Source organism: Pyrgilauda ruficollis, unplaced genomic scaffold (assembly GCF_017590135.1).
Source record: "Pyrgilauda ruficollis isolate IOZ18807 unplaced genomic scaffold, ASM1759013v1 scaffold2, whole genome shotgun sequence".
NCBI lineage: Eukaryota > Metazoa > Chordata > Aves > Passeriformes > Passeridae > Pyrgilauda > Pyrgilauda ruficollis.
The window spans coordinates 24,592,415-24,616,812 of record NW_024519206.1 but is presented as its reverse complement, the minus strand read 5'-3'; the positions used below and the strand labels follow the sequence as shown (position 1 = coordinate 24,616,812).

Genomic DNA, 24,398 nt, shown 5'->3' with positions numbered 1-24,398 from the left:
CCAAGAATAAATACAGACAATAAGCAACAAATCACTCAAACCTTTGTATGAATAGTAAAGTAATGGTTTCAGAGCTTATGGATACAGAATGTATAAACAGTGGCATAAAAAACACCACACAAAAGAAGTTTTCAGATAAACTATCTTCTTCAAAGGTTGAAGTACTTAGCTAGAACTGGACAGGCCAACCAGTCTCCCTGTAAATGCATTGCTGGTATTCCCCCATTTAACTTTTTTTGATAAGAAGTTTAATATGTTGTTAATTAAAACTGATTTTTACAGGAACAAAAGTATACACTAGAGGACAAATGCTTATCTGTTCCATAAATGGGTTTCCCACAGAATCAAAAACACATGAACAAGATAAAGATTTGCATCAATGTATTTTCTCCGTTTGCCCCTGTTGCCTTCGTTAAAAATAAAGTCAGTGGTATTACAGCCGTACACATAAATGGAGAGTTATACTTCAAACCATAACCATGCCAGTCTGCAGTTTTTAACCTGCAATGTAAGAAAGTATATGGGAAGAATGGGTGAATGAATTTTTTGGAGACACTGGCTTCCAAAAGCAAATGGACAGTGCAGACAAGAATTCAATAACTATGTAAGGAGAGCAGCAGTTAGGTACTAGGTAGGAATCAAGTCAGACAGACAAACCTGTTGTAAATGAGCTTCCACTACTGTGAATCTTGAGGAAAAAAAAAAAAAAAGACAAAAAAAAAGTAGAATAGGAAATTAAACAGGATGCCTTTGCATATGACAGGGAGTTTAGCATTATAGAATTCTGACTGATTGCAATTTTAAATTATAATCTCTTCACATGGTTTTATACTAATTAAAAATAGCAAAAGACAAAGCAATAAAAGAGCAAAAAATACAATCTAGTGGATGTGAATAAAATACTGGAGATTAAGTCATCCCGCAAGTTGTCAATAACTTCTGCAGTATAATTTCTGGGAACAATTAAAAGACCAAAGAGAAGTGATCTTTAAATTTGTCAGAAAAGACAACTCATTAGATGTTTTAATGAATATTATTCCTTGTTATTCTGATCAAACAAAACAGCCTTCCTCCCAAAAGGAGGTAAAAATTTGAAATATAGCTATTAATAGCCAACAGGTAATCTGCTTTATATTTACTTCCACAATAAAAAGAGAAATTTACTGTATCAGATGCTTATAAAAACTAAAAGGAATAAAAGAAACTAGAAAACATAGACCATGTCAAAACACAACAGTCCTTTTCAAAACACTTATTTAAGACAGACTTTCAATTACCTATTGAAATGCAACAGACAGCTATTGAAATGTTCATTAAGGAGAAATGGAAAAATAAGGAAAATTCAAAGAAGTTAAAGCACATGAAGCACGTAATTTTCTCAGAAGTCTGAAATCCTAAACACATTACAACCAAGGCAAGGGCTACTGTTTTCTTTAACATGACAAATCTATTTAGCTAGCAAATATTTAACCAGTAGCTAGAGGTTGCTCTTTAAGTACTAAATAATGAGATGTAATTAAGGTAGCAAAGGCAAAAGGTTACTAATTTAGAGCATTTCTATGGAGTAGTGTTTAAATTATAGGTTTTATACAAAACGCATGGGCCAGTGCACAAGAAAAAAAATCCAATTTTAACGGAATGCAGAACAAATTAACATTTTAACATTATAATACTACTCAATTGTATAATGGGATTTTGCTAAGTGTCACAGAACAGAAAATAAAAGTAACACTCCAAGGTATGCTTGTTAACCTCTTCAAGCTAAATATATTACAAGCCTACTGACAGCAGTAAATAGACTCATTGTAACATGAAAGACTCTGAATTCAAAGGCCTTTAATAGGTGCTGCTTTTTCTAAGTAGACTAGCCTTAAGAATATAAACAATGAACAAGATAAAAATTATGTTATCCATTCCAATACTTTCAAATTTCCTAAAGGGAAATGGAATGATTCCTTTAAAAATACCATTTTAAAAAATCCAGTTCCTGTGATATAAAATGTCTTTTTCCATATTCTACTTCCCATATTACAGGAATTTAACTGGCAAGTATAGCCTTCAGCAGCCATACATACAGTTTTCTAGGCTCACCAAGAGGCTTTCTGGAAAAAGCAGGACTACCATTGTTATGGTCAAACTCTGTCAACTCAACATTTCAGGGTCCTTGTCCATCCAACATGAAATTCAAGCAAACACCTAATTTTAAGGTATCTAAATAACATTAGGTCTGTATCCAAAACAAATTGCTAATACTAAACCAAGAAATTGGCAGCCACAAAACTTTATTAAAGAACTCAAGGCAAGCAGAATGGGCAGAAGAATCTATTTAATAAAAGCCTGAAAATATTATGTCTGCAGTTATGATACTCATCGTTACTGTCTTCTTCATTCCTGACTTCTGAACCCCACAGTTCATTATGCCAAATTTTCCTTCATTAAGTGATTTTCCCCTTTTCACAGTGGTTTAAACTATCCACAACAGAATAATTATAGGCTTCACAATGTAGAAATACTTACTCTGTAGAAGTTAGTAGTTAAGCAAAACTGAGATATAAAATAGACCTCTTGAGATGCCAGCTGGCAGGAGGAAATGGAGAAGAAAGTTCTTTTCTCTTTTGTTTTTGTCAGTTTACAATTAAACCAACAGTTTAGCTCCAACATAAACTGCATCTTTTATTAAAAATATCTAAATTGGGAGAATGACCATGCAAGTTACATTTTTCTGCAGAAAGGCAGTGGCTAAAGCAGCTCTGAGCTGACTGCAAGGGACACACAAGGAAACAGATTTTTATTTTTTATTGATAAATCACCTATATTATTTTTGAATTTGTTTTTTCTTTAGGAATCCACAGTCTACTACTATACTGCCTCTAGTAAGTAATACCACACAGATTCTTCACTGAGCTGAACAGGAGTGTGCAGAGCAGGGGACTGATAATGTGAGGTCTTATTTCCACCTCTGACACTGGTCTATGCAAGTCATCTTGGGCCAGCCATCACCAGTGACTAAATCAAATTTCACACCTGCAAGACTACTCAAGAAGAACAGAATAGTAATTTAGATACTCATTCTCTATATGGTAATGGAAATAAGTAGCTCTTCAGACCAATGTAAAACATTTTTAGCTTAAGTGTGCAGACAAAATAGCTTGGTACTGCTAGGTTTACAATACAGCTACAACAGCAATGAAATCCACTTCAATACCCAACTGATACCAAGATCTGCAAGCATTAGATGAGTAAATAATTTAGTTAATTTGACTATCAAATTCTTATTTCCCGTGTGGTTCTTGGTTTTATTCTGGGTGGAGGGAGATCTTTTTGTTTGGTTTTAAATCTGAGTTTGGCATAAAATGCTATTGAATTACATTAATTATGTAGCTCTCCCCCTCAGTATTTTCATACTGAATATAACCAGGCATTTTGCTGAATCCAAGTATGAAAGTCTGTGAAGTATTTACTCTGTGAATTTGAAACCAACATATAGTTGATATGCATCCACAATGCAAAGCTGTCATCTACTGCATATCAAAGAAATCAGTACACTTATCTTGACCTTACATCAGAAAATTATCTACTTCAATGTTATTTCAGCTATCTGAAGGCACTGCACCCGTGTACACACTGGTAAAACAAGTACAGTAGCCATCTAAAAAACTATTAAAATTACATCCCAGGCCACCAAAAATGCTCATAGTACTGCTTGCAGAAACTGACAATCATGTAATAGTCACTTAATTCATCATGCCTGGACTATTCAATTAAAATGAGAAATTTCACTAAGATCATGTACAGAAACTCCCAAAGTAAACACTCTGACTTCTACCAGATACGCTCAGTAGTTCTTAGCTATATATTCTTTATGCCTCAAATGCTTCCATACTACAAAATTACAGGGCTGATAGAGAAAACTTTCTAGGGAGTATGAAATAAGAGTGTTTCCCTCCTTCCAAGAAGATGGTATCAATTTTTTTATTCAAGTTTTGATTACATTACCACATCGCACTTCCTCCCTAGCCTATGGAGTGCACTTCTCCCAGTGAAAGAGACTGTCAATGATTTAAACTTCAACAACGGTATCCAATAATCCAGATTATCTGATATGATATTTCTTTCAAAGAAATAAAACTTAACAGTATTCCTTTCTTTGGGGAATTGTAGCCTGCCAGTTCCATTTTCACTCATTCAAATGCACACAGGTTCTTTCAGTCCCTACAGGAAGCCCTCATATATGGTCTGGTGATCTCCTATTAGGCTGAGGACACAAGATCTACCATCACAAGGGAATATTATTTCTTCCCCTTCAAAAAGTCATAAACCAATGAAACAAATGTCACAGAAAGTGCCAGAGAATGTTTACATCACAAAAAGTGACAAAAATCACTTCTTACTACTGCCTTTATACCCCAGAGCGTACAATCTGCCCATACCCCTGAGGACTGAACCAAAGTCTGGGGAATCCTTCAATAGATCACAATGGTGCTATAGGTCTAAAGTGGGAACCCCATCCCAAGAGGAGGGGGAGGGGGAAATTCATAAAAATCACACCTCTGGTGCTTTACTGATTTGAATGGAGCAGTGTGTGTTCAAAGCTGGCTATTCACAGGTTCAAGGGGAGTAATTCAGTAGACAGGGCTGTAGGACACAGCACAGTGTAGCTGGAACCCTCCTGTGTGGAAAGTATGACAGACCAGACCAAATGCAGTCCAACAGACTCCAGTTGAGGCACTCTCTGCCACATCTACCCACACAAGAACATTTTACTGCCAATCTCCTTCTCTTGTGATGGCTGTGCTGTTTCCTGCTTTACATGTGTCTAATTCCCTCCACAAAATAAAAAATAAAAAAAAACCTTACTGATAATGTGAACAATTTACCTATTTGTCCCACAAACTGACTAACCTGTCAGGAGACTGTCCCACACTGGAGTAATTGCAACCACAGACCAAAATGCAGAAGAGTTTTGCCAGTAATCCTAATATATGCTTCCCAAGAACAGCTAACTACTTTCAGACCTTTTTTGGAATACATCTTGTAATAAAAAGGGGCTTTGATGATATTGTAAGTCTTCCACTGTTAAAGTTAAATAAGTCTTAAGGAAATAGAAACATAACACTATTTGAACACCAGTAAAATTGAGAATTTTAATTATATGTAATAGCCAACAAGCTGCTTCTAGTGGCTATGAAAAAACTACATTTAGCAGAAACAGCAATAAAACAAGAGAAGTTAAATATAACTCCTCCAAGGAACAGCATATTTATTCAAGCCAAAAAGAGCTAATTTATACTATGGGTGTAGCTCTCACTGACATTATCTGGGGAAAATGACTATTACAGGAGAGAGTGTGATATATAGCCTTTGAGTCATGCATGATAAACCCTAATGGGTTTGCTTTGAGGTAAAAGTCCTTACTAATCAAGTAATGAATCATTCCCAAAATGTCAAGTTCCCGAGGCCTCGTGTGTCAGAAGTGCCACTGGAGAGAGAATACTCAATCATTAACAATCACTTCTGAGATTTTTATCAACTGATTAATAAGCAAGGAAAAGAGTTAAGGGGCTTGAACAAAGAGTTAATGGACCATTAATGACATTCCCTGTGTTTTAGTGAACAGAATATATTGAGTTTTATTTGCCACTGACTACAAACCACCAACGATCCAAGTGCTCCACACATTGCAAGTGTTAAAATACTGCAAGGAATAGTACTTTGCCTTTCAAAACATTAGAAAATTGTATTTACTTTAAAAATTGTAAAGAACATACTTACTTTGTGTTACACATTACAGTACAGTAAATTACAGATAAGAAAATATGAGACTGGCTTCCTAATCAGTAGATGGAAAAGAGATAAGGAGAAAAATTAGGAGATTATATTTTTTTTTCTGCAGTATTTTAGGTGCTAGACCTGTCAGTACCAACTATCATAGATGTAAAAATCTGGATTTAATATAGACAACACTAAAAAGACACCCAGGAAAAACTCTGAGGACTAAAATGAAGATATGATGAATTATGAGTAGTTATAGATATGCATGTGCACATGTACACGAACACTGACATCTAAGGAGGGCAAAGGCATTTGCCTTCAATATATTTTCCATCTTTGTGCTGAAATCATTATGGAAATATCAAAAGAAATTACAATAACTAACAGTCTGAAACCACCAAGAATCACTAACTTAGAGTATTTCCAGCTTCCTTGAACAAAAAAAAAACTGTCTAGCCAGAAGTCAGCTCAATCATGTGAGTCTCCAACCAGGAACCAGAAATGACAGACTCCAAAATCAAATGTAAGGTTGTCATTTGATAGCTGGGGGAATCTTATTCGGAGAGCAAAGAAAAATGGGAAACAAAGAAAATAGGAAGCAAAGAGGGGAGAAAGGAAGCACAAACATAGCAACAAGATCCAAATGCCCTGATGCAAATAACTTTGGACCTTCCATTTGGAGTAGCTCTCTCTTCCATACACTTGTCTGTGTTTTTCATTATAACAAGAAAATTCATGTACACATGCACATTTAAAAATTCCTTCACAGAATTATAAAGTACCATTAGTGTCAAATACATATTCTTTCAGGGGAAATTCAGTACCAGGAACTGGACAAAGCTTAAAGAGTTGTCACCAGTTTGTTCATTGGATTCCAGAAAACTCTGAGCAGAGAGAGATACAAGATCAAACTTAGAGCATGCACCTAGAAACCAAAAGGAAGAGCACCAGAAATACTGCTTGGTACGGCCCCCAGCAGCACAGCAAAAGACCAAAACAGAGCTGCAGAGAATGAGCAGTCATAGAATTGCTCCACACCAGCTGAAAGACAGGAGATGGAGAGCCATCCCCACCTGGGAGCCACATAGGTACATCAGTGCAGCACTATGGGAAGGTGTATTAGTACACCTTTTTGCTTGACTTTGACACACGTGTAAAGGCTCCAGATGGCCTCTCATTCACATCTAGCTGATGCTGAACGCAGGTGAATCCGATGTGTGACCATACCTCCAGCAAAAGGCAAGTCCTTGGACACTGGGCCAGAATACCATGTCATATAACCAGGCTCTCAGGAAAAATGAGAGCTTAAATCAGCCAATGATCTGTTCTGAAAAGTGATCACAAGTGTTCCAAAAGGAGGACAAAGTATGCTAACCCTTAGATATTTGTCAACTGTTAATTGTTTTTTATATGAAGTGCAAAATTTAAGAGAGGAAATCATATCATTTGGAAGGTACAATTTGGAATCAAGTAGTTCCTTCAATCCTGTAATGATTTACATCCAAAACTAACTTTGTCTGATAGTGTCAAATACTCTAAAATGGACAAGAACCAGCACACAGTATTTAAATACATAAAATATTGCTTGACAAAGTTGCAACAGTCTCACTTAATCACAAACCATAACAAAAGAGAGACATAACACGCATGATCAGTAACACTGGGCTAAAAATTCCTCACAATTGTGTGGTTAAATAAGATGTGCTCAGAGAGACTCTAAGTTCCTTTGAGTTCTGTCCAAAATTTAGTTTAATTACACATTCTGCTGAAATCTCAAGAAACACAAATATTTAATGCATTTCCCTTGGCCTTCTAATTTTTCTCAGGGATGAAAAATATTTTCTTTTTCTCCATACATTTAGTTTTGAAAGTTTATTGCATCACAGCTTTCTTTTTCTGGAGGCTTTTATTAAAAAAAAAAAAAAAGCTGTTTGACATAAACTGCATGTTATTTGAGCTTAAAATCTGATCTTACATGCTTTAATTGTGTGCTGCTCTAAATATTTTTTTTTGAGAAAAAGAATGCCACCAAGGTAGCTTTAGATTTGGTTACCAAAACATCAACTTTTAAGACCAGAGACCAGAATAGATCCTGTCATGTAGTACAGCTACTCAGAGCCATTCTGAAGATGACATAGGACTGAAGAGTTCCAAGAGGATCAAAAAAAAAAAAAAAAAAAAAAACAAAAAAACACACCACACAACAAAACCACACCCTACATGAGCAACTAACAGCAGCAGGACATTTAAGCATCAATCTTGTGCTGCAAAATAAAACTATGGGCCAGTCCTAAGTTTTTGCAGCTGGCATTCATAGTGCAGCTGCTTCAATTTCATCTCAAAACCATGAGACAGTCCATCTTTCCTTTTAAATTAGGCTATGTCAAAGAAACAGAGTGTAATGAAGGTCACAAAGTTCTGAAAATATATACACCTTTCTTCAAAACTTCCATATGAAAGGGCAAGTCCTATGACATTACTAATTTAAAGAACCAATGCATTCATTTAGAGACATCTGGCTTCCAAATCCTCAGCAAAAATGCATGATTCTTCAGAAGTCTCTACCGAATGTTCCAAGCTGCCCAACTAACTTCCAGGGCTGTATATGAGGGGACAGCTCACATCACAGACCTCAAGGAAAAGGGCTACCTTTGTATGTGGATAAAGCTTTCACAGAAACAGGCAACAAATTCCTATACAGTTTACTGCTGTATAAGTAATTAAAATGGATCCTCCTGATGGAATTGCCTTCTTTAGTCTAAATGAGGAATCATGGTATCTCTACCTGGAAGCAGTAGTGTTTGTTGATGGCTTTTAACAGACTGATGACAAAAAACTACACTTAATTTCCAGAAGGGAGAGCAGATGAGGGAAGTCATACTGGAAAACCAATCTGTAGGAATTGTGTTATTTCCTATTACCTTAAAAGAAAAACCTATGAGCACTTCTTGAAACTGGAAAGACTATTTGTTTCAAGAAGAGTTTTTAGGTGAAAAATTCCCATGTACATTTATCTCTTCAAGATGCAATTCATATACAGAGCTCACAAGATGCAAGACAAGATAAATACAAACTGTACTAAATACAGCAGAATAATCTGGACAGATTCTAATTGTTTACTGAATAGGATCAGGAAATCACATTGAAAATCACCTCATTACTACTTACAGCCAACTATTTATGAGAGACAGGTAATTCAATACTAAAATAAATAAGATGAATACAAAGGAATAGCTTAATTAGGAGAAAATAAAGGAAGCACATTTTCAGCATCAATTAGTTCTGGTTAGAAAAATGTGTTAAAGCCTTTCACTAATGGAAGATGGTCTCAAATTTATAAAGCACCTGAAGGAAAAGCTAAAATGTATCACTGATCTTAAAAAAAGACTCAGTTTTGAAAATACATAGTTCTGAAGTCTAGATGTCTAAGACTATGGAACTGTGCTCGCCATTTATGTCAGATTTGTTCTGTCAGTCCATTCCTAGAAACTGTCATTTCCAATGACCACACAAAACTTTAACATGAAGAACCAGAAATAATTCAGTTCCTCTATATGCGATTTTTAAATTTTATTTTAAGTAGCAGAATGGGAGGGGAGAAACACTATTCAGTTGTTTCTACTGAGACAGAGGGTATCCTCCCTCTTGTCTGGGTAGGTGGCTGCTGCCAGTCAGCACTAATTCATGTGCTGGCTTGACAGTGCACAAATAAGCAACTGCCAGAGGAAGACTGGGGCCAAGGGTAAAGGATAAGATCTCATCGTTAAAGCACAAGAAAGTCAGAGGTTTTCCAGGGCGGGGATGAAGAGAACATGGGGAAACCTGAGGTACTGCACAATAGTGCCATCAAAGAATAGGAAGGGAACTATACTATCTATGTATAGTACAGGAAAAACATGGAAAATCATGATTTGCCTTGTTTTTTCTGACTTTTTTTTTAATACTAACAGAAGCAATGCAAAGTAGAAGTGATTGCTTTGTAATTACATTATTTTTTGTAAACTGGAACTGCTCAGTCTTGTCTCAGATTCATGTTTTAAGTATTTAAAAGTGGCTAAAGAACAGTTAGTGCCCTGGGAGAACTCCACCCCATATTTAGAATTCATCCTCCTCCTTCCCTGAAAGAATGTAACTGTGGTAGGCTTCCAGACAGGGTTAAACACAGCTTACAGCTAAATATTGCTTATATTCAGCAGGATAAAATCCATGTGCGTTGAAATAAGAAATTGAAGCATCTCATTTTTATGACATTTATTAATTCCAGCTTGTACCTGGAAATCCAAGTAATGTTTGCCAAGAGTCAATGCATGAAAATTATGATTTCAGGGTAAGAACCTGCAGCTACTGCCAAACTATGAATATTTTTTTCTATTATGACAGAAAACACATTGTAGACATAAAAGATTATTAAACTGCACTTTCAAGCAATAACATGTCTCTGGTAGGGGAGTATTACACAAAGTACATGGTGTTTACAACAGCTATCATAAAATTTTCTGCAATCTCATTTCATATTTGAAGTCCTTTAAACTAAAAGACATATCTGGAATCTCAACTACCATTCAATGGCTTTTAAATGTATCTTATTAAAATCATTTCTTAGAGCAAGTGTTAGCAGCATGTCCAAGTGTACTGCAAATTTTTTTTAGCAGATCAAGAATTTAATGGGCATATAAATAGCATCTATTTCTAATTGATAGATTAGAATAGCACCTTCCTATAAATCCTCCTTAAACATCATAGGAATAACATTTCCTATTTCAAATGTACAAGACTACTATGCACATAACAGCTTTCCTTTTCCTTCCAGAATGGAACACCTGATGTCACTATTTGTTAACTGTTGGTAACACTCACTTGAATCTATTTAGATCTAAAATATTACTTCAGAAAGTCAAATTCTAGAAGAAAATGTAAACAAGACTGTAAAACTAAAAACAAGCTTTCTGTCATTGCACACACTGATGCCCGCTTACACATTTCATTACTGTCAAGATGGAAAGTAAAGCTAAAGTTTCCTTTTAACAGACCAATCAGCAATTTTATTGGGGCACTAAATATGGCCTGCCTTGTTGGTAATGTACAAGGATTAATGCAAAAAATTACTTCATAAATAGAAATGCTTTTTACCAGGGAATGAAATGCAGCTTGATTAATTTTCTCCAGTTTTAAATCTATAACTTTGGCATTGTACATTTACCTACCTATCATGCAAACACAATTTTTACTTGAAGCTGAAAATCTGAAAATTAACATTTACAATCTACTTAAGCTGTAAAATTTTAATCAGTTCAGAAATTCATAATAATTTGCAGGTGGGCAAAGAAACAATACAGAACATGTTTAAAGTAGGTATTTATCACACCTAGGCAATGAAACTACATGAGTTGAATATTCATTATTTAATTTGCATTTAAAAAGTTGTTCATAAAAAGGTTATATATCTGTAAGGAAATACAGGCAGCAATACAAGGCATCTTTATATCTCTGTGGATTTGTAGAGGTTATAATACTAAAGTTTCTATTTTTAAAAAATCCCACACTATAATAATTATTCTACTAAGAATGTAATTCATATAGTGCCCAAGCCCTGAGGATTCTGTGTTAAAAAGACTAATAAAATCACACACTCACTAACTGTAAGCCCCTTTCTGCTCTAGACGAAAAGGTTTGGAATACACTATAAAACCAAAATGCAGATATTTCCCTTCTGAGTACAAAACACAATGTGAAAAGTAACAAAACCTTGCTTTGCTTTGCACATAACAATTACTTTAGTCAAAAATGAGGGAATAAAACAAGGCAATTTATTCTTTTCTCATTATAAAAATATTTAACATAAGAGAGGATATGAGATTCTCAGACGATTATAAGAAAATAAAAGGCATATTTATTTCAATGTCAAAAAGCTACATGCCTAAAAGAATTTTTGGAGTGAGACTTCATACTGTTCATATTTAAAAAGCCTCATTATTCCTTTTCAGAAAACACATTTATCATATTTTGAATACCTCAACTATTTGCATTAGACATACTTGTTCAAATAAAGACAGAATATGATACTGAATTAAAGAAAACAAGGTCTTTTCTAATACAGAAAATGCAACATTGAGCAATTTCATTTCACCCCCAGAAAAGAGTCAATATTAAATCCTACCACAGCTGTCACTTTCAAAATAACACATGCAGCAGTGGAGTCTCTATGGCAATCACCATTTTACTACACTTTGTTTATAGTAACAATAACAACATTTCTTTTTTGGAAGGGGATTCCCACAAAGAAAAGAAATTACAGAGGAAATCTAGCAAGAAATCTACCAAGCTTAAACAATTATGAGAAAATGTAAACATTTGTTCTTTGAAAAGAAATCTTTTTCCTCATTCTTTTTTCAGCTACTCTAACTCCAATTCAAAAAGCCTACAACAGTAATGTTAAGAAATGCACCCATCTAATGTTGGTTTTAAAGACTTTATAAACTAAGCTTTGGCAATATGCATCTATTTCAACAATCTGACTTTTGTCATATTCTCAGAATTCAGCTTTCAAATCAACTACACAAGAAAACTGTCAAGCACATCCCAGTTGCCCTTAAGTTTAAAGGTAAAAAGTTCTACACAGCAAAAGCAGACTCAGAAAACTCACTTATGTTAATCTTTCAGGCTTATTTAGTCATGCCATTTCAAAGTGTTAAAGAATAACCCATCTAGCACAATACTTAGTACTTATTAAAGCAACCAGAAAATCCCCACTTTCAAACTTAAATCATCTCATGTAAACTCATGTGAACTCAGTAAAGACTAGAATATTACTGTGAACTCAGTACAGACTGGAATAAAAGCAAATCTGACTTACATATAAGCATACATGGAAAGGCAGTTTTGTCCAATTTAAATAAATATTTTCTTAGATGAACAGTAGGGGAAAATACCTTTTCTTTAACACCTTTGGATTTTAGCTGTTGTGATATACAACACTGCAAAGGTAAGTCTTTTTTCCAGTAAGGACTCTAATTATGACTCAGCTTCTCAAACAAGGAATGTCAGAAAGTAGAATCAGATCCTCCAACAGAAAAGCACAAAACATGTAAAATAACTTCTTAACAAACGGGACACATCATTAAAAAGTTATCCTAAAGCAACACAGAGCTCAGGCAGGAAGAAAAACTGGTTTATTCTTTGTTCAGCATGGAGGTGGTTTGGGAAGGATTTCTTTTTTAAAAACACTGTTCTTCTGCAGATATCACATTCTGAAATGATTAGAACATAAATCCCCATAGGAAGGACATGGTCAGTCTCAGACAATTTTGTTGTGAATGTTACCCTAGCCAAACTATTCCACCAGTTTACAGTGCACCATAAAATATTTACACAAGCTATGAACTATAAAATATTTTCACATGAACTATAAAATATTTACACTATCAACATCAGTTAGGAAAGAATGATGTGCTGTCAAGCTGGTATGACCCAGGAGTAAAGATTTTGTGGTCACAGATTAAATAAAACTATTGCAAATCATCTGGAAAGTTACAGGGACTATTAGGTTAAACAAATTACTGCTTCCTGGTCTCTTGGATGGTAAATGTAACCAGGAAAGCATAGCTTATGTGCTTTAAGCCGGGTTTTACCAACAAGATAAAGAAAGGTTAGGCTCATAATCAAACTGTACTGACCTCTCTGAATGTTCCTTCTAGCAAGGTGTCCAGATGTTGAAGAGGAGCTGGAGTTTTGTCTTTGAATCGTGTCAGGAGTCGCCGCTCAATAGCTCGAAACTGTACAGCCCTTTCAGATAACAGCTCCTGATACTTCTCAGCATTCAAACGTAGCTGCAATTTAAGGGGTTTCAAGAACTCAGGTCAAGGGTCATATACATTCATGTATGTACATTCCAAATGAAATGCAAGAAGGATAGGAAAATTTTTGAGACAGAGTGTAATACACAGATACTCAAATATGAATACCATTTATGCCAGTTGCATACTTTATACACCTTCTGAAGCTTAACACTTTCAAGAATTATCATTTGTCACTGAAATCAAAACTAATAGTCAACAGCCACAATAACCTGTGAAAATGCATAAACATCTCATCTAGAAGCCTATTAACAAGAATGAAGTTTCACCACCAAGACACAAAGGCTTCTTCTTGGTTTGGTGTGCTATTTACAACACATGTGCAGTGTACTGGATTTGATATTCATTGCAGTAGAAAGCAAATAGTTATTCCCTCACCATGAAAAGAAGTACTGAATTCTGTACTGATTGAATTATTGTCTTTTTCTGAATTTAAATCCTTTTTCCCTTTATCTATACTGATTAGCTAACAGCAACAAAAATCCTTGAAGTGTTCACAAAAGAACATTTAAAAGATAAAATTATTAAAAGATAAAATAAGAATTTTTATTATCTGGGCACTTAATGTACACTTTCCAGTACATGCCTCAAAAATAAAAATTACTAAAGATGAGTCTTTCAAAAAGCTGCGATACCACTGTACAGCTGATGTTATAGCTAGCAGAAGAAACGTCAAGACACACAGCTTTCCAAATGCAGGCAAAAATGCCCCAAAATGAAGAGAAAAGGAAAGTTTCTTAAATTTACATACCAGATTATAGTTAAAAATAAGCAAATGTCATTCTATCAGTACATTATTATGAAAAACAGTTCAGAGGTGCTAAGGGAAAAAGAAACACTATGAAGTTTTACTAGAAGTAGTAGGAAAAAAGGGACATCTCAGGTAAGGGATAACTCAGGTAATTTTCTCCTAAGCTTGCCAAAAAAACAGTATGTTGAAACTAACAGGGATGGAAGCATAGAAATGCCTTAAATAGATAATTTGACATTTTTTAGACCAGATAATTACAGCATAAATTCAGAAATTTCAAAAGAGCCAGATGCAATATAATTAGAGTTTAAATTAGCATCCCAAAAATCACACCTGTATTTTGAAATTCAATTTATTTAAGCTTGCTATACAATCTAAAGAAGTCTAGGTTTAAGGCATTTCTACAAAAACAGTCACTTTTTAAAAAAAAAATCAACTTTTTTACTCTCAAATCAGTTGAAAGACAATAGAATAACTACTCAAGAGCTTGAAATATAGACCACATTATAGGCTGACTACTCAAAATACCCCATAAAATCCCAATGACACCTTCCATCTTTCTGGGCAGTGACAGCTCCACCACACAGAAAATTTGGCAGCATGAGGAAACATCCAATAGTGTTTTTCATTCTTGCACACATATGTTGTTGCTTTTGCTCAAATATATGAGTTTAACAGAAATTTTCAAATAACAATTCTCTCTTTTTATTGGAAAGGTATGGGAGAAAGAATGCATGTATTTTAACTTATTAGCTATTTCTACAAGCTAGCTGAACTACTGGAGATTTTTCATTGTCACCTGCATGGCCAAATAGGAAAAAGTAATTACATTTCTTTTATTTCTGGTCTGGCAAACTTCCTTGAACCTCCAATGATACTTCTACAAGGGCAGTTTTTTAAAATCTGAAGGGACTTTCCCTTAGATACAGCTTTGTATTTTCTGAAAGTCAAATGTCTGTGATACTGTAGTTACAATCTGATTAATCATTGCACTAAAATCCAATTTTAAACTAGCAGACCATTAGCAAGTCACATTTTATGTAACATACCTCAAAATGTCGATCAATTAGTTCAAAATATTCTTGCAGGGGAATTGAACCAGAAAAGGAACATGCAAAATCCTTGCAGTTTTGCTTCTTGAAATGCTCTTCTAGTCGGTGTATGAGCTCTTTTGTTACCAACCAAAGGTCTTCCAACTGATCACTCTGAATCCTGTATCGTTCTTTGAGTGCAAGAACAAATACAAGACTAATAAACACAGTTTTCTAACACATAAATTCGCTATACAATAGTTTAGCTAGCACTCAAATAGAACTTGTCAACTGTATCCAAAGTCTAAATGAGATTTTCTTAAGACATGTACATTCACTAGTGTTAAAGAAATACTTGGATCTTACTGACTGTGCTATGCTTCACTTTAAATACAACTAATATTAATAAAAAGTGATTCTTATCCAACTACATACTATGACTTGGTAAAAATGGCTCAGTGTAGAAATGAAAAGTGTTAATATAAACTGAAGTGAAAAAATAAATCCTGATAGCTAGTGTTATCTGTCCCAGCAAATTAATTTAACTCATCAGATTTTAGTGAATTGCAAAGTACCAGGCTAGTGGAATGAGATTTTATTTCTAGTTCATGTTTGTATAATCCTCTCTCCAGCTTCTATCAAATCAGAATTAACTAATATTACTATTACTTTGATTAACAGAACTAACTGATACTAACAAATAGTTGTTGAGAAAAACATTGTGGAAAATCATAGCAGCCTTTCAATTTTAATTTTTTCAGATAAAGCATTTTCAAACATTAGTTCCATACATCTTTTCATTACACATCTGCCAATAACTAACAAAAAAGGATAGATAGAAATGTAGCTATGAAAAAAAATCATTCCTTTTTTTTGTTTTTTTGCCCTTGTTAAAAAGGTTCACAGTAAATCAATTCTTTTAAACTTGCATGTACTTATTTTAAATTTTCTCAACATTACTAATTCAAGATTGTTTGACATTACCACTGGCATCATTCCCGGGATATGTATTTCACTGAATACTGAATGACAAATTCTGTTTACAGTGTAACAGGAAAGAAGCAAGTTTTATTTAAAAACATGCTTGTTAAAGAAAAGAACACCATCTGCTAAAGATAGCATTCGACCTAATATCCATTTTTTAAACACTCGCAATGTAATGGCTGGACTTACTTGGATGTATCATCATACTTTGCCTTAAGTGATTTTTCCTTGACGGAAATTAGCTCAGATGTTTTCAGGCCAAATCAACAGTCATTCCATTTATAATTGACGATCTAATACATTAATGGTTTAAAATGGACAAAACTAATTTCCTCCAAATTGCACATTTAGTTTCCATACACTGTTTGTTGGTCAATACAAACACAATCTAATTTTACCATGGCCTGAGTAGAGATCATCGCAGTCATTTGCGTTTTTGTGATGTTCCAAGTCTCAAAAAAGACAAATTAGATTTGGAAACATTACAAAACTGAGAATCTTTAGTTAAACTAAATGCATGCTTTAAACAGAAATACAGTGAAAAAGAAATAACTGTGCTTCTGTTCATCCCATACTTTTATGATGGTTAACCAATTGCATTAGTCTTTTTGTTAAAATAAGCTTCATTACAGAAAACTACAGCAGATTTTCACAGCAGATTTTCAGAAACTAACATGACAGAAAAGCAGGAAACTGACAGGCATCAATAAATTAAATAGCTTACAAAGTCCTTTCACACTACAACAGGCTGTCCATATAGCACAACCTGCATTTGGAATAGCTGTTCTGCCAGTAGGAACTTTAGAACATTCAGTTCACTTCTCAGTTAGGAAACCCACATCAGAAGAAAAACAACCCAGCCACAGTTAGCAGTCAAGCCTTCCTTACACTTTGATTAAAAGACAACTTTAAAAATTTCAGCCCAAAAAAATGTCTTAAAGTCTTAATCTAGCTGGTGCAACCTACTTTTTAATATATATTTTCTGACAAGATTTACTTCAGGCTGGGCTTCTTTGCAGCAGTCTTGACAAGTTGAAGTAATATCTTGAATTGCTACACTGGTTAAAATGGATTAGCTAATAGAATTAAAAAACTAACATGAAAACAGCTGTTGCTCCTGTTTGCAGCTTCAGCAATGAAACCCAACTGAACCTGATGAGTGTCATTGCTACATGCAGCTCTTCCCATTCAGAACTTAAGGTCTATTTGATAAGGAATATTGGAAATTGTCCATGATAAACTCCTTTCATGGAAAACCAGAAATAAGGTTTGACCTTTAAAACTTCTTTTACTTTTCTGAAACACCATTACTTCTAGTAAAAATTTATCTATAAATAGAGGTTTCTTTTTGAAGAACATTTTCTCAGTTAAAATGCCACATAAGCACTTTTACAAAGTATAAACTCAGTGTTACATAGCAAAGTACCTATTAAATAATACATAATTTCATCTACATTCATTAGTTTCACAGAAGATCTGCTCAGTCAAGCACAATCATTTCAGTATCATGATATTCTAGCAAACAATGCTTTTGTATAATCAATAGTCTCTGTTTATAAAAATATTCTGAATTATGCTTGACTATCAGAGTTTTTACAAATATTTACCTTTAAATAAGTTTTAGTTAGTTACATTTCAAATTAGCAAATTCCCCCCCTAAGACCTTCTCTAACCAGCTCAGTTCAATGCATGAAATGGATGCTGGAAGGAGGCTGCTAACATAGAAAGTGACATCATACTACTCATTTGTTTTCTAAAGTTAAGATTCCCATACAGAGTAAATGAGTAGCCACACTAAGAGAAACAGATATTGTGAAGCTCCTTTGTAAAGTGAACTTCACTAGTAAAGCAGTGTGGGAAAGTTTATTCTAAGACTGCAAGCGTCATTCCTAGCTGGTGAATAAACAAACGTGAGAGGAAAAGATTGAAGACGGGGGGTTGGGGTGTGTGAGATTAAAAGTTATGGCCTTCAGTAAAAACTAAAATATATTCATTACACAGAAATAAATTTGTCCTTACAGCAATCAGATTTAACAACTATGCAAGAAAAAGTCCAAATCAATGATTTAAACTGCAATCCAGGAAAAAGTTATTTGTAAATCCTTTCAATTCTTTAGTTTTTAAAAACTATCATTGCACTTCTAGTTTAATTAAATAGGTTCAAGTTGTCCTATTTAAAGAAATATTAAAAACAAAGTAACAATGAAACAGCATGTAAATAATGCATACAAAAAACAAAATAGATACATTTGATCCTTAGAAATGTAAAACGATTCTTGGTACAATGAAAATTACTCTCCAGATGGTTTCTGTTTTTAACACATGTGATTACATTAGAAAAGGTATTAAATACTATCTCATAGCTCACAGCTGACCCCATCAATATTTATATAGCCCATCACAAATATGGATTTCTGAAAACAGTAAGGAATATTATCTCGGTGTTGAAAAAAAATTCACATCAACAAATCAAATTGTGATTTTTAATTCAAATCAGTTTCTACAAAGCATTCACACAGTGTTCCAACTGAACCCTCTGCAGTGCACAGTTGCTTTTCTAGCTTTTCAATTTGTAGTCTGCTGTATTAAATGAAGACTTTGTGCTCTGCTGGCATGGAAAATGCTAAACACAATTGAACTTATGTGGTTCCAAGGCACATGCCAAGAAAGAGTTTAGCAAGTTGAGCAGTTGTACATAGCAAGATCATAAACTCTTGAAAATTAAGAGAACCTATCTCTTTCAAAGAGCACAAATTTAGGTGGCTGGAACAAGACTACTTACATCACAAACTGCCCTATACAATAGATACTGGACCAGGTAACAGTTTATCTACATGTATGTTCATACACTCTAAACACAATAAGAAAGATCTTGAATCATAATCTCTTACTTACAAAGATATACAGGCACCTAAAGAGAAGAGATGGGCATTTACTCAGATGTAGAGAAGCAAGTAGGGTCTGATGCCTAATTTAAGTCAAGGATGACTCAAAGTGAGAGGGAAGTTAGAAATTTGCTTTTTAATCCCTTTCAAAAATTTCAGTAGGTGACTAATTCCAAACACAGATGTTGAAATTCCTTTAAGATGAGGGGTTTTTCCATTATTATAATGACAGTATTCGTTTATGAATAAAAACATTGCTAAAAGCTTTAAGAAATCAAATTTCTTCAGAGAACTACCACTGTAGTATACTATATTTTGAGTATGATTTTTTTTGTTTTGTTATACAGTTTTATTCTTGAAAGGAGGTAAGAAACCATCAATTAACACTTTGAAACTCCTGTTTTAATTCCAAATACTTATTATCCTTCTTTGCATGATCCACAATCTCATTTTGTACATATTCTAACTGACGACCAGACTTCTTTTACTCTAATACTGATAGAACTTACGAGATGTTTTTGAAGCAAGAAGAGTGGTTTTTGAACCAGTTAGAAACTGAAATCCCAGAGCATTTGCTTGGTCACCCTCAGATGGATCAAGAAAGTCTGAAAAAGAAAGTTAAATACCATTTTCTGTAATTTGACACTGGCATTCAGCAAATCTCAGTCCATAGGCAGGACTATATCAATCTTTGCACAAGCAATTGAATGTGATCATTCCCCTTCTTAGGGTTCAAAAGTAACAAATATCAGCAGTTTAGTACACCCTTCCTTCATTCACAGATGGAATGTGAGCCACACAGTTTCCCCTTCCCAGCCTGAAAACAAAAGGTTGGTTTCCTAGAGTTCAGTCTGTACATTCTAAAAGAACTGCAATTAGTGTACAGCCCAAAGACTACCACTTTCACCAAATGCCAGGTCACCTTTAATTCAAATATTTATGCAAAACTTTTGCAGAAATTATCATTAAAATGCTTAAATGTAGCCCACTCTCTTTTTAGCTTTCCACACAGAGCAAAACAAATATCCAGCTTGCTAAAACTAGCTATTCTGCAAAGTCCATCCATGCCCACCTTTCTTTTCATTCCATGTAGTGGATTATACCAGTTTAAAAGGTTTCATTTTAGAATACCATATTTTTAAAACTATTCTTTGTTACCACAACTCCCTCTACTTCTCCTGAAAATAAGGCAAAACAAGGAGAAGAGATACAACTCTTATTGCATTCACCAATTCAAAGTTTGTTTACAAATTACGTCATAATAATAAATATAAACATAATAAACAGCATACTCTTTATTTAATCACTGTAAATGGAATTAACAGAAATCAGAACATTTTAATACCTTCTTGGTCCTATGCTTTGTTTTGTAGTCTCAATGAATCCCTAGGCTAAAAGTAAAATACAATGTACTATTCTGAAAGCATTATTGCTTAGCCATAATGGAAGCCCACTATTAAAACCTCAAAATAAAGACTCTTATAAAAAAATGTTGCACATCCAGTTGAGAGAAAAGCTATATTTACCCTTAAAATGGAGAGAATCATGCTACAAAAAAAAAAACCAACCCAAACAAACAACAACAACCAACACACAAACAAAGCCTACATCGCTCTTCTCAGACAAATATATTATATAAGCTTTTAAAGAGATGCAGCTAATCTTTAAAATACAATAGCAAAGTTGTTGGCCCATACAGCTCACAGCAAATCGTTCCAGAACCTTAGTCATCTGAATTTCTAAAATTTAATCACTGCCGGACTGAACTTACTCACAATTACTTCATAAGCCCTGTTTATTAATTTCTTCTTGTGCTAATATGATAATCTAGACCCATGATATAGCCACAAAATTTACTGAAGTCTGTATTACCTTTTTTTTTTGCTTATGTATTATTAAGCTAAATTATTCACTTTCTTTTAATTATCTTGAAATCTCTAGATAATATTTTTCCACACTTTTGAGTTTTATACATTATATTTTATTTAATATCAGCAACTAGCACTCAGTTTGCCAGTGCACAGTAACATGATATTGGTTTCCTGCATGGAAACATTTTGCATAATGCATTCTCAATTTTTATTTGTTTGCTTATAATTACAACATACTGTACCACAGACTACTCCTGTGGTAACTTCCACCTCCTCTCTCTTCCAATTGCAAGTGCATAATTACTGCAAAACTTATTTTCTTAACATTACACTTTATAGTACTCAATTTCATTCTTCTTCTTCCAGTCCTAAGAAGAAATTAACTTCTCCTTCATGCTACTTTAATATAATGCTGAAAAGAGAACATAGTTTGGGTTTGAACATCAGAAAATAATAACATGTTCAAGTCTTTTTGGTTCAGGAAGGTTACTGAAATTATTTAATATAATCAGCTTCAGACTGACACATCAAATACTCCACAAGTGATCCTCCAAAGCAAATGTACCCCTTACATACAACATTTACCACTTCTGCTTTGCCCTGCTCACCTTTTTTAAATGAATGTCCATTATTTCCCCATTACAACACTGCTTAAGCAATTTTATGTAAAATTATTGTTTGCATACATAAAAATTAGATCTACACCATGTAAAGAAATCTGCAGTTTTACCAGAGACAGGTATACTACCCCAGGTGTATTATTGTTGAAATATTATGCCATCATTTCTTCCAAAATATATTTTTTAATATACTAACAGAAGATTTTTTAATTACTTCACATGGACAAAAAATTCCTGTTGGGAGCTTCTAACACCTTTTATACTTAAAACCTACCTGGAAAAATGGTGACAAAACTGATGGGAGGTTTGTTGGTATCAATAGTTAGCTTGTGGTTTGCTGCCTTTGAAGGTTGAGCTGGAAAGCAAACTAACTTCAAAGGCAGACTGAAGTTACACTGTGAAACTCTTGGTATTCCTATAATGAAAGAACACAGATTTTTCATTTCCACATTCTGAATACAGGATACTTCATACCATTGTCCTCAAAGAGGTATAACAAGATATTTAATGTGATTAAGAAATGCCTTAAAACCAAAACTATATAAAATTCTCATTTTTCTTAAAAATTTCTGCCTAAAATATCTTTAAATTTGAATACTTCCATTTACTTTCTCAAGTGAACATTTTCATATGGATGGGAAAGTAAGAGTTATTAATAAAACTACTGCATACTATACTCATACTAATTAACATGCAATGAAGATTAGTTTTATTTAATGCTCTAGACTAACAATACTACTTCAACATGAACAACAGCTGCAATTACTCCCAATGCTTCAAATACAGAATTGAAGCATCAACATTTTTATCAGGAATATCACAAACTAAATGCTTTTCATGAGTATATTTACTCTTTTTCATATACTCTTAAATAACATCTACGCAACCTTCATATTATCTGTCAGAGGTCTGTGGCTTAGAAAAAGAATGTATCCAATGGAGGCTATTACTCAAATATAATAAATTCTATATTTCAACTGATTACATCATAATAAAACAGATGGCTACTGCCCTGAATATTGGAATCTACTGTCACAAGCAATTGCATCAGAATGGTGCAGGAGAAAGGAAGTTTTAACATTAACATTCAGAAAACACATTTGAATGTGTCTAAAATTTTCTCAGATATAAATATTGTTTCAAATTGCTGGCATGTCAGAGATTGTCTGGTATATTCTATGCAAAAGGCAAAAGTGCTCATTGCTATGAAATATGGAGTGCTTGCTCTGTTGAGAAGAAGATTGTGGAATTTTTAAGGACAATTTTTTGATGAAACACCTACAGGAAAACCTTGTTCAACAAAACAGATTTTTAGAGACAATAAAGTAAACTACTGTCAGAAAAGTCATGAAACTGATAGCTACACAGAGGTATATACAGAGAATATAAAAATTGAGCTCAAACATTCAATAGCCATCCAAGAAACCCATTTTTCTAGTAATTTTGTTTGTTTGCTGTTTCTCAGATCTCTTCCAATGAAAATTTACTTCTAAGACGCATCTCAGGGAAAAAATGCTACCATATGGTTCAGATTATTCCCTGTGCTTGTCAATTCACAAGCTGTTTTGGCTGGGTGATAATGCCTCCAAGTAACTATTCTGCAGCAACTTATAAATATAAAATCATAGAAAATTGAGCAGAAGACTCATTCAAACTGAAGACAGGTCTTCAAAATTAGAGTATCACCAGGTTCCAAGGAAAATTCCTAAATGAATGCTTGAAAATAAATCCATGATCTGTCAGAATGATTCATTCAACTGTATCTTCATCATCTGATGGGAAAAGTAAAATTTTTCTTGTGACAACATAAAACAAGCATCTTAGTATTGACAAGGAGACTTATCAACAGGAAAAAAATAGTAGCAAAAGTAGGCAAAAGGATTTTGATATATACTTCTATTTTTCTTGGTTTTTTCAGACCAGCTTTTTTCTACATAGTCTGCTATCAGTCTGCCTCATCATAAACATAACTTTTCAATATTTCAGACAAAGGTCTAATCAAAACTAAATCAAATATTACTGAGCTTTTGGAAGAGACTGGGGAGATTTCTAGTCAATTAATACAAAACAGCTACATATATGAAAAACAAACCAAAATGCTGCAACAAAATTTATCACTACAGTGATAACTTGCTGGGAAATGTTTCAGAGTATTTCAGAATTTTAAATGGCAGTAAAGAAACAAAGTAGTAGCTAAGTGTGGGAATCACAATTTCCTCAACGCATTGATGTTCTGTCTAGCAACACATCTCACTTCAATTTGAGTTGTGATATTCTGCATGATACACAATTTTAGTACTATAATGAACAAAAGAAAATGGAAATAAAAAATCAGATTCCCCTCTAATCTGAAAAAAAACAGATGATGTTTAATGTTATCTCATGAGGTACTAGTATTTAAAGGCACACTGTGCACTTCAGTAATAAAACAGACACATGCCCTGTAGATACTATTTCATTTCCAAATTCCTCATTAATTCATTTAGTTATATTTGAAACATAACATTAATGTGCATGAAAAAAGTATTAAAAGTCAGATGTCCCAATTTAGGATGTTAAATATTCAGAGAATTAATATTTGCTCTGGTATTGATGACCCTGATTTTATGTAGTGCAGTGTCCCCCACAGCA

At 33.9% G+C, this 24,398-nt stretch overlaps 1 protein-coding gene across 1 annotated transcript in view; it reads right to left on the bottom strand.

Annotated features, from left to right (window-relative positions):
- Positions 1–24,398, bottom strand: part of BBS9 (Bardet-Biedl syndrome 9) — a 285,204-nt gene that overhangs the window by 194,915 nt on the left and 65,891 nt on the right. The window contains exons 16-19 of the mRNA XM_041466709.1: positions 22,042–22,182; positions 19,786–19,881; positions 15,426–15,598; positions 13,446–13,598 (exon numbers count right to left, since the gene is read on the bottom strand). Coding sequence (XP_041322643.1) covers positions 13,446–13,598; positions 15,426–15,598; positions 19,786–19,881; positions 22,042–22,182 — 563 coding nt within the window. The remainder of the gene's footprint in view (positions 1–13,445; positions 13,599–15,425; positions 15,599–19,785; positions 19,882–22,041; positions 22,183–24,398) is intronic.